Source organism: Elephas maximus, chromosome 21 (assembly GCF_024166365.1).
Source record: "Elephas maximus indicus isolate mEleMax1 chromosome 21, mEleMax1 primary haplotype, whole genome shotgun sequence".
NCBI lineage: Eukaryota > Metazoa > Chordata > Mammalia > Proboscidea > Elephantidae > Elephas > Elephas maximus.
Genome location: NC_064839.1, coordinates 41,104,548 through 41,116,657, shown reverse-complemented (window position 1 = coordinate 41,116,657; position 12,110 = coordinate 41,104,548). Strand labels below are relative to the sequence as shown.

Below are 12,110 nucleotides of genomic sequence, written 5' to 3'. Positions count from 1 at the left end.
TCGAAGCATTCAGTTTATCCCGGAAAGTTTTTTGCTTTTGGTCCAGTCCAGTTGAGCTGACCTTCCCTGTATTGAGTATTGTCCTTCCCTTCACCTAAAGTAGTTCTTATCTACTAACTAATCAGTAAATAACCCTCTCCCACCTTCCCTCCCCCGTCTCGTAACCACAAAAGAATGTGTTCTTGTCAGTTTATACTATTTCTCAAGATCTTATAATAGTGGTCTTATACAATATTTGTCCTTTTGCATCTGACTGATTTCACTCAGCATAATGCCTTCCAGGTTCCTCCACGTTATGAAATGTTTCACCGATTCATCACTGTTCTTTATTGATGCGTAGTATTCCATTGTGTGAATATACCATAATTTATTTAACCATTAATCTGTTGATGGACACCGTGGTTGCTTCCATCTTTTTGCTATTGTAAAGAGTGCTGCAATAAACATGGGTATGCATATATCTGTTCGTGTAAAGGCTCTTATTTCTCTAGAGTATATTCCGAGAGTGGGATTTCTGGGTTGTATGGTAGTTCTATTTCTAACTTTTTAAGAAAACGCCAGATAGATTTCCAAAATGGTTGTACCATTTTACATTCCCACCAGCAGTGTATAAGAGTTCCAGTATCTCTGCAGCCTCTCCATGCTCACAGGCTTTTAAGACCCCAGATGCTACTCACCGAAGTAGAATGTAGAACATTTTGTCTATAAGTTCTGTTACGCCAATTGGACTAGATGTTCCCTGAGACCAACGTTCCCACAGCCCTCAGCCTAGCAGTTTGGTCCTTCAGGGAGTTTGGATGTGTGATGGTCATTTTTTAAAAATACAGTCTGCCACGGGGTTTTCTCTAGCATTGCTATGTAATCTGGATAGTCTTGAACAAGTAATTTAACCCCTACGTTTCAGTTTGTCAATCAGCTGTTTCTACAATAATGCTGTATAACAAACCACCCCACAACCTAGTGGTCTACAACAGGAGGCATTTGTTTGTTGCTTGTATGACTCCAGGTATCTGGGTCCAGCTGGTTTAGGCTTGGCTCAGCTCAGTTCTAAGCTGCTTGTTGGCTTCAGGTTGTATCATTCAGCCATCTTAGACCTGCAGCTACTTCAGACATATTTTTCTTAAAGTCAGCCTTCAGGATTAATTTGTCAGTCTTTCCTAGGAGGGATTCTTAATACAAAACTCTCAAACTCTTATTCTGTGCTATGTGTATACAGGATATAGTGCCCTGCGCAGAAGTGAGGTGATTCTTAATAAGAAAATTTTGTTCTGGTTTCAGGAAACCTAGATGGAGGGACTTAGAGGGTGAGTACATAGAGATGGAATGTATAAGATTCACCTGTGATGACTTTTGGTCAGTCGTATTCTGGACAACCTAGTTAAATACTCATAATACAGTGACCATAATCTTGGATCCTCTTACAGATAGATTGGACTTTAAACAAAATTCTTCAGATGTTTGTGTTGACCTGGCAAGCCTAGACAGGCATTGGAATTGGGCATTTCTCCATCTCTCTTTATCTCAAATCTTAGGTGTCATAAATACCCTTATTTGGTCCTTTAGGACTCAACTCTTCTGAGGGCAGTTTTTCCAGATTTGAAATTGGTCAAGATTTCCAGTTGCATTGCTTTCTTCCACTCCCAAATTTTTGCTAATTTAGCCAGCTTTAAGGGATTTTGTCTCATCTTTGGGTTGTTTTAGATACAGAGCAGGAACCTTCTGTTTCCATACTTCCAATCATCTATACTGCTGTTCTTCTTGAAATAATGCAGGTGTTTTTCTCTCAGATATCTCAACTTGTACTTTTTGCTTTTTTATTGGACCTGTAAATCTGAACACTAAGCTACGGGTGAAGTAGAGTGTGAGGCGTTTTCAGCCTCCAAATCAGTAGCCCATGATGGGCTGTGATTCAGTAGTGACTACTGAAGTTTTTATTGACGGAAGTCATAGGGGAGAGTTTTAGGGAGATAAAATTTATATACGTTATCGTTCATTTGTAAATATTAATAGGGAAAATGCATTTTTTTAGAACTGTGGTAGTAAACTTCAGTCATAAAGTTCAGCAGCCAGAGGGACTGAATTACTGAGCTGAGGGCTGTGGGGACCATGGTCTCAGGAAACATCTAGCTCAATTGGAATAATATAGTTCATAAAGAAAATGTTCTCCATTCTACTTTGGTGAGCAGCGTCTGGGTTCTTAAAAGCTTGTGAGCGGCCATCTAAGATACTCCACTGGTCTCACCCCATCGGAAGCAAGGGAAAATGAAGAAAACCAAAGACACAAGGGAAAGATTAGTCCAAAGGACTAATGGACCACAACTACCAGAGCCTCTACCAAATTGAGTTCAGCCCATCTAGATGGTGCCCCGCTACCACCACTGACTGCTCTGACAGGGATCACAATACAGGGTCCCAGACAGAGCTGGAGACAAATGTAGGACAAAATTCTAACTCACAGAAAAAAACCAGACTCACTAGCCTGACAGAGACTGGAGTATGGCCTTGAGAGTATGGTCCCCAGACACCCTTTTAGCTCAGGACTGAAGTCACTCCTGAGGTTCACCATTCAGCCAAAGATAGGCCCATAAAACAAAATTAGAGTAAATGAGCATACCAGCCAAGGGGCAAGGACTGGAAGGCAGAAAGAAAGGGTCAGGAGGGCTGGTAATAGGGAACCCAAGGTCAAGAAGGGAGAGTGTTGACATGTTGTGGGGTTGGTAACCAATGTGACAAAACAATATGTGTATCAATTGTTTAATAAGAAGCTAGTTTGTCTTGTACAAAGTACAATTAAAAAAAAAAAAAAAAAGCTCAGCAACCAGCAATTTATTGAAAACCCAGTGAATGTTTCCCGAGTTGTCATTTAGTCCTTTTTTTTTTTTTTAGATTTTATTTTTCTCTCTTTATTCCTCTTACAAACTTGATGTGTCTTTCCTTGGTACAGGGTGACTAAGGAAGTGGATGCTACATCTAAAGAAGCCAAATCCTTCTTGAAGCAAAATGAGAAAGAGAAGCCACAGGCAAATGTCCCTTCAGCTCTGCCTTCACTCCCTGCAGGGTCAGGGTGAGTATTCAGGTTTCAGCCCCAGTACCTGGCATGTCGGAGAAGCTGCTCTCAGTACAAGGACCAGCTTGAGTGGAGCTGTCATGACTCCTTTCCTGAGAGAGGAAAGCATGCTGCTGCTTTGGCTTCTTGCTGAAATACTTTTCAGAATGGAAGCTGAAAAGAAAAGTTAGCCAGAGGTTTCTTATTTGATTCTAGCCTATGTGATGCACTGTGATAATTTCTATTTTACATTGTTGTGTGTAGTGTCTTTTTAAAAGGTATTATGACCCACTGGGAAACCCTGGTGGCATAGTGGTTAAGAACTACAGCTGTTAGGCAAAAGGTCAGCAGTTTGAATTCACCAGGCACTCTTTGCAAACTGTATGGGGCGGTTCTGCTTTGTCCTATAGGGCCGCTATGAGTTGGAATCGACTGAATAGCAACCGTTTTTTTTTTTTTATGACCCACTAAATCGGCTTTATAATCTGCTATAGCTGATTTTGAAAACACTACTCAAGACTGCATCTGGAATTAGCCCTCTGTGAGCTTTTACTTGGATTACCAGACTTGTATCTGGTGTCTATTAAATTTATTAGAAGTGTTACTATGAAAGTTGCCTCTATAATTGCCAGAGAGGAATAAGGGCAAAACTCCTTCTACCTTAGCTTGCTAGCATAGTTTCAACTAGGACAATTTTTACTTCTACCTTCCTTGGGTCTTTCTTCTTAAAATAATCCCGGTTGGTGCTTGGAGAAAGGAGCCCTTGGTTGTATGGTGGTTAAGCGCTTGGCTTGACTGAAAGGTCAACTGTTCGAGCCCTCCAGTCATTCCACTGGAGAAAGATAATGGCAGTCTGCTTCCATAAAGATTACAGCCTTGGAAGCCCTGTAGGGCAGTTCTACTCTGTCCTGTAGGGTCGTTATGAGCCGAAATCGACTCAGTGGCAGTGGGTTTGTATTTTTTTGTTTTGGTGCTTGGAGATATTACCCGAAAACTATTTGTTTCATATAATTCTGTTACTATAATAATGTCAAGGTAATATGTTATATGTATATGTGCATATGTACACGTTATAATTATGAAATAACTAGAGGAAGGAAAAGTGCCAGCTTAAGTGAGGACAGCTTGTTTAGTTTATGTAAGTCACCTAAGTTCTCATGGAAATCTCGCTGCATTCTATATCCATACCTTCCTTTTTTTAGAAAGAGCTGATAGCCTTTCTAGGATAAGAAATCTGCTGAGATGATATTTCTATTAGAGAGACTCAGTAGGAAACAGATGTTGTTGTTTTTAGGTACTGTCAAGTTGGTTCTGACTCATAGTGACCCTACGTATAACAGAATGAAACACTGCCCAGTCCTGTGCCATCCTCTCAATTGTTGCTATGTTTGAGCCCATTAGGAAACAGATGGCATACTTCAAGGAGAATTTAATAAGTCAAAAGTAGTGGAAAACCACCGGGCTAGGAGTAGTGCTGCATCCCTAGGGCTAGTACTAATGAGGCTAACTTACCACCGTTGGGCCTAAAGGAGCAAGATGGGGAGCAGTTTGGGAGTGGAAGGCAGAGAGGGCCTTGTGGAGTGTGCCTCATGATAGGAGCCAAGACCTTCAGTTGAGCGGTGGACTGCCCAGGGGGAAGCCAAGAGAATAAATACCCAGATCTCCCTTTCTTCCCTCCTTCCCATCTCTTACCAGGCACTCTCCTTAGCCACTGAGGGCAAGGGCCCCATTGATGTGGTCCCTGCAGGACAGCTCCTGGGGCAGAGAGCAGTGGAAAGGAAGGTGGAGAGGGAGTTGGTAGGAGCCAGCAGGCACTATCGAACTAAGTGTCTTCAAAAGATTAATGAATTGCCAAACTTCTTATAAAGGGTTATAGTGAAATTTGTTCAAAATCAGTTTCTTTAAAGCTGTAATGGAATATAACGTATTACAAGGATGTGTCTGCTGAGTGCTTTTTAGTAAAAGTCCTCACAGCTGTACTTGAAAATGGGAGCACATTTAATTACGATACAGATTACCTTGAATTTCTGAATAAATCTAGAAAATGACCTTCAAGGTTAGTGTGATCATTTTTCTGAACTGCATCTCAGAAAGCTTTTACAGTTATAATTGTGCTTGGGAAAAGACAGGGCCAGAGGAATTCAGCTGCTCGGGAGTGTCTGGGTGGGCACGTTTTATCAGGGCAAACAGTATCTGCTGCAGCCTGCACATGCAGGGCATGACAGGTCTTTTCTAGGGAAGAATCTACATAAATGATTCAGTTTTATAAGAAGAAAATTACCCTAATGCAATAAAGTGGTTTTTCTACAAACTTTTTTCTAGTTTCATCTTTTGAGCTGTTTCAGTTTATAGAAATTGTCCAGCAGAAACACTTTATTTGTTTATTTTCCCCTTCTGTAAACAGATTTAAGCAATACAGGAAAACGAGAAGAGGAGAGTAAAACATCCTGTTCCACATCTCTTTTGCTAACAAATGAGAACAAATTCAGAGGAGCAAATGTTTGTAACAGAAATTGCATTTCCTCCACATGTTTAAAATAGCACACTGCTTAGGCTATAAAAAGCTGAAGTTTATGCTTTGGGAAAGAAGTAAACCAAACACCCAATTTTAATTAGAGGCAGGAATCAGAGATGGCAAGAAGAGCTCTATCTACATTTGGTAGTTGAAAGCACAGTGCTGCCACATCTTTTAATGCTGAGCACCATAGACCCTTGAGTTAGCAGCTGAGTGCTTAACCACTATGCCACCAGGGCTCCTTATGCTTAGTTTAGTTTGTCTAAATTCCCTTGGCTTGTCACTCCAAGCTGAGTGGTTATCTTGATCCACCTTTTTACCTTGTCACCCCTCAATCCTCACCACCAAGACTAGCTACTTGGGTCAGCTTCTACGAGTGTTTGTGGGCATCCGGCTGGCCAGGCTTCACCCCCACATTTACTGTTTATTTTATTCTAACTGTAAGCTATCATTAGTCTCATTAAAATTTATAATCCTAGATGTTAAGGGTTTACTATTTAACTGCCTCCTTGTTGATAAGGAATAACCTAAAGCAATAAATCAAAAGGGTGGAAAACACCATTTTCCTTTGTAATTTTGTCATCTTGGTCTATTGAGTTTCAAAAAAAAAAAAAGTGTGTACCGTTGAATTTCAAACAACATGGTTGGTGTCGGCTTAGCAATGTTTAACCCAAAGGTGGGAGAGACAGAATTCCTCGTAGTGCCATACAAGAGCCAGATGACAGACCCGAGAAGACAATGATGCCTGAACGTTGTTGTGGCTGTCAGTGTTCAGCATACTTGACTAGTGCCCAGGAACCTCGCCTTTGTGCAGCAGTGTCTTTCTGCTGAATCAGTTGACAGTCTAAGCTCTCCCAGACCCCTCAGACATAAGTAAACATGACCTTTGCTTGGCTTTTAAGTTTTTAAAATTTTTGATAGAGAGTATTGAGCATTTTACTTAAAGTAGCAAAAACCAGGCATAGCCACAATGTTGGAAGGAAATGCTTTCAAATTTTGATCACAATCTTATGTGATCAAACAATTAGACCTCTGACCTTTTTTTTTTTTTAAGGCCCTTTTAAAGGAGTTGCGAGCAGCATTGCAAATCTGAATCTAATTTTATTTCAAGTGTTTTTACTAAGAAGGAAAGGGCCCCAAATTTTTCACAGCAGATTTATTTGCATCAACAAAAAAAGACAGGCTACCTCAGGAATCTGAATTGCCCTCCTGGCTCGATCCTCTCATGAAGATCCTCCCATGTGCCTGGAGAAATATGTATGTAGTGAGGTTACTTAATGCCTAGAGAATGGCCATTCCGTGGAGGAGAATTCAGCTTGTTTCAAAAGAGGAATGGTGTGAGGACTTTCTGTTGATTATTAGAATAGTTAAGATAATTAGAAGAAAGTGGGTATTCCAGCAAACATAATCTGTGACATTTTTTGGACTCTACGAGTGATATTCTTTGAGAGCCAATTATGTTTTGTCAATTTAATAATTTGAAATTAGATGTGCTCTTTTTTCAACAGCTTTATTGAGATGTAATTCGTATACTATATTTTTTTCACCAATTTAAGTTATACAATTTGTTCACCAGTTTAAATTGTACAATTCAGTGGTTTTTAGTATATTCACAGAGTTGTGACACCTGTCACCACAGTTATTTTCTTCACCCCCAAAAGAAACTTTGCACATTAGCAGCCATGCTCCATCTTTAGCCCCACTCCTGCTTCCCAGGCCTAGGCAACCACTAATCTATTTTCTGTCTGTGTAGATTTGTCCATTCTTGAATTTCATATAAATGGAATCATACAATATGTGGTCTTTGTGTCTGGTTTCATTCACTTAGTGTAATGTTTTCAGGGTTCAGCCACATTGTAGCATATATTAATATTTCACGTATTTTTATGGCTGAATAATATTCCATTGCATGAATATACCATATGTTGTTATCCATTCATTGGTTCATGGACATAAGGTTGTTTCCAGTCTTTGGCTATTGTGAATACTGTTTCTGTGAACACTTGTATATAAGTTTTTGTGTAGACATGTGTTTTCTTTTCTCTTCGGTATATATCCAGGAACGGAATTGCTGGATTGTATGGTAACTTGAAAATGCTCTTGAATAGGAGAATGAACTATAAGAAAAAAAATCCAGGAGTGTTACCAAGGGGTAGGTGATTTGGGTGCCTGGACATCTAGCACTCATGATTGCTTTGAGGTATGTGCAGTTATAAGCTTCTGGTTTAGGAAGAAAGAGATAGATGGAAAACTCTAACACCCAGTAACACTATAAAAGCAATGACCCAAATAAAAAGATAAAACAGATTCTTTCTGTTGTAACTAGTTCTACATGTAAGGAGAGGAAATAAAGCCTTTTGATTAGTTTCTGTAACAGGCTTTAAGCTTTCTACTGGGTGAGATTTCCTGTTTGGTGAAACTTTGGGATTTTTGTTTAGTTCACTCAGGGCTGCCCTGTCCTTGTTTTATTACTCTTTGTAAACAGATATTCTTAGCCTTTCCACTAACTTTTAAATTAAACTTTGTTGTTGTTCGCGGATGTGGTGCTGCCCAGTAAGAGGTGCTCGGAAATGTGCGGTAAGATTTTTGGGTTGTCAAAAGAACTTGAGGAGGCCACCGGTACTTAATGGGTGGGGTTCAGGAATGATAAGTATTATGCATTGCCCAGGACAGTTCTGTAACTGAAAAATTGTCCCCTTTGAGATAACCTGTTTTAGCTCGGAGTTGGAATCCCTCAATTATACAGCCACCCTCCTTTCCTTCAGCTTCTAGCTCAAGACCTGCACTAAGACAGGCAGTCACAAACTGTCAGTTCAGGATCAAATCTAATTTTATTTGACCAGTATTTAAAAATCAGAAAAGTTGACACAGAAATCTGGATTACCAGCTTTGCTTGAAAAATGAGAAGTTCTGCCACAACCCCTCTCCTCTTTCCCTATGGCAGCAATGGGCTGGAGCAGAATAGAGGGGTCTGCACTTGCCCTATCCCTACTCAGCTGCTTCACTCATGTTCTCTGCTTGGTTCCAGTAGGCAAGTGTTTCTCCCACTCCGGCGTAACATGTTTTTCTTTAATACAATGTCAGTTTCCTTTTTGAATCAATTTGTTCTCCAGGTTAAATGTCAGACTTAATATCTTCGCAGTGCAAGTTAAATGTCTCTTTACCCTTTTGAAATGAGTAAATAGCTTCTATTTATTGACTACCAAATTTTAGGCAAAATTCTGTTTACATATATTATTTTATTAATCCACATGAACACTCACGAAGTGGTGGTGGTAGCTGCCATCAAGTTGCCTCCATCTCACGATGATCCCATGTACAATAGAACGAAAAGTTGCTTGGTCCTGCACTGTCTTCATGATCATTAATATGCTCGAGTCCATTGTTGTCCACTGTGTATTTTGAGTAACTTCCAATCTAGGGAACTTATCTTCCAGCATTGTATCGGATAGTATTCTGTTGTGACGCATACAGTTTTTATTGGCTAATTTTTGGAAGTAGATTGCCAGGCCTTTCTTCCTAGTCTGCCTGGAAGCTCAGCAGAAACCTGTTCACCACAGGTGACCCTGCTGCTATTTGAAATACCGGTGGCATAACTTCCAGTATTGTGACAACACCACCACAGTATGACAAACTGACAGGTGGTGGATTTCGTTGAGGTAGACTCTAACTTCGTGTCCATTTTACAGATTAGGAAACTGAAACATGGAGAGGTGAAGTTAACTTGTGAAGGTTATGTAATTGATGAGTGGTCGGAGCCAGGATTCTAGTCCAGATCTATTTGAGACCAAAGCCTGGGCTCTCGGCCAGTGTGTCATACCACCAGCCTTCTTACTCTCCTAATTGGCCTTTTTTGTTAAAAGAATCTCTCTTCAACTTTATTACTGATGAAGGATTCTATTTTGTATTTTGTTATTTTTGAGGCAAGTGAGGTGAGGTATTTCCTCCCTTTTCCTTTATAAATTTTTTCCCATTAACCATGGCCAAACCTGGTTTCCTATGCTGTATTTCAGTCTCGTTCCTATCATGGAATTGAAGGGGGGACTAGCATATTTTTAAAATATGAATAGGTTTCAGGCCCTGTGCAGGAATGGAGTGTTTGTACATTGATAATCTGTCAACGGTTTACAGTGAAGCTGTGGACAAGGTATGGTCAGTCAGTGGGGTAATAATGGCTATTGCTATTTCCGTGTGATAATTGACTTCTACTAAGGAGTTGATTTAAGACTTTGGGGATGATGTGATGGGGTGAATGTGTTTTGCATATGGGAAGGACATGCATTTTTTGGGTCCAAAGGGTGAAATGTTGTGGATTGAATTGTGTCCCTAAAAAATACGTGCTGTAAATCCTAACCTCTGTGCTTGTGGTCGTAATCCCATTTGGAAATGGATTTTCTTTGTCTTAGTTATCCAGTGCTGTTATAACAGAAATACAACAAGTGGATGGCTTTAACAAACAGAAATTTACTTTCTCACAGTATGGAAGGTAAGAAGTCTGAACTCAAGGCACCGGCTCTAGAGGAAGACTTTCTCTTTGGGCTGTGGGGGAAGGTCCTTGTCTCTCTTTTCAGCTGCTGTTTTCTTAGTTCCTTGGAGATCTCATATGACATGGCATCTATCTTCCTCCACTTATGCATCCTTGATTAATCTGCTCTTTTTATATCTCAAAAGAGATTTATTTAAGATAGGCCCTACACTGATTCACAGTTTATGTGAGAGTGTTGCCAGGTGAGCCAGCTAGGAGATATCCTTGCCTGCTTGTGTTAAGTGTATTTCTTCTGGCAGCCAGGGTTGTACTGGTTAGACGTGTTTCAGGAGCTAGTGGTGACAGTGGGAATGATCGATTCTGGCAGACCTGGTGGTGCTGCTGTTACCTCATTTATCAGCTCCAGAATGGTGTGCTTTGTGTTAGGGCAAGAACACTCTTGCCTTTCACCTCCTTGTTCTTCTTTGGATACTGATACCCTGTTTCATTAGGTTTTAACTTGTTTTTGTATGCCTCTGCAGGTGTTGCAGGTACAGAGTGAATGGATTTGAATTGAAGAAGGAAAATAATTCTTTAAAGATTTCTCTCATGAACCACCAGAATGTTTTGAGTCTTTGAATGCCATGTTATATTCAAATTCTTCATTGGTCCAGGCCAAGCTAGTAGCTAGAGGAATTATGAATGGAGGTTCTAATGGCATTCTTTTCTTTTCCTTTTTTTGGAGGATATTTGACATTTGGTCAGGATTGAAGTCCCTGCCAATGTGAGCATCTAAATGAATCCCAAACCTAGAAAAGTTCTAGCAAGAACTTTATTCATACGTGGTCACCTGCATGGGGTAACTAACCTCTGTCAGCTTAGACTGAATACTGACAGCAAATATTATGACCCTAGAAAGTGTCCCTCGTGGCTTTCAAGATTGCCCAGAGTTGAACAAATTCTGGTGTTCTCAGAAAATCCTATGAGGAGGTGAACTTTATACACAGAACACCCCTTTTCCCTTGCCTTTAGCCTTGAGTTACAGTGTCAACAGGTTTCAAAGATCAATGATTTCTTATGGTCCAAGTGCATATTTGTATTACAGACTTTAAAAACATTACTTTGTTGTATTTCTATACCCTGTATTGTGCCAAATTCCTTTTGGTGTGAAATCTGAGTCAGGAAAGAGCTTTAGGCGCTTCTTTGGTCAGTAGGGACTGGTAGGAAGAATGGGTAGCTGAAGTTATGGCATTCACAAAGTTTGCTTAGTATGATAATAGAAAATTGATTTCGGTACAGAATAATGGAGACCTTCCTTTAAGAAGAGAATTATGATGCGTTTGGAGTGAGGTGGAAACTTTTGGTTAACTATATAAGGCTAATTTATTGATTTAATTGCTCATGGGTTTTAACTTCTTTTAGTGTGCACGGAGCCCCGGGGCGTAGTGGTTAAGTGTTCAGCTGCTAACCAAAAGGCATGTGATTTGAATCACCAGTTGTTCCATGGGAGAAAGAAGTGGTAGTCTGCTTCCGTAAAGATTTACAGCCTTGGAAACACTATAGGGCAGTTCTACTCTGTCTTATAGGATCACTATGAATCAAAATTGACTGGATGGCAAGGGATTGTTTTTTTTTTTTTAGGTATACACTAGAGGGCAGAATTCCCCTTAAAAAGATAGCTTATCTTTGGCAAGATCCCAGGAAGCGAAGAGTTCCTAAGACTGGGTATCTAAGTGCTGCATTTTTCTTTGCCTAATTAGATTAGTCTCTTTGTATGAGATTTCTGTATATTATACAGTTCCTACATTTTTCTTTTATTAGAATTTGTTTTCAACTCTGCTGTCGTCCTTATAAAGTAAAAGATGGTTTTGCTTATTTTTTCCCTTGAGATGCAAAAGCTTTTGTTTTTGTTTTTATTCTTATTTTAACTTTAAAAATACAAATAAGGAAGTAAAAGTGGCCCGTTTCCACTGCTTAACTTTTTTTCAGAAATAGGCAGTGAAAGTTCCATTTTATCTGCCTGTTCCCTTCATTCCCAACTCCAGAGGCTAATAGTTATTGACTCTTTAACAGTTTTGGGCAGA

At 39.9% G+C, this 12,110-nt stretch overlaps 1 protein-coding gene across 2 annotated transcripts in view; it reads left to right on the top strand.

Moving 5' to 3' along the window:
• CFDP1 (craniofacial development protein 1) overlaps positions 1-12,110 on the top strand; it is a 145,153-nt gene that overhangs the window by 34,762 nt on the left and 98,281 nt on the right. For both annotated transcript variants that reach the window (XM_049864991.1, XM_049864992.1), the window contains exon 5: positions 2,945-3,064. In XM_049864991.1, coding sequence (XP_049720948.1) covers positions 2,945-3,064 — 120 coding nt within the window. The remainder of the gene's footprint in view (positions 1-2,944; positions 3,065-12,110) is intronic.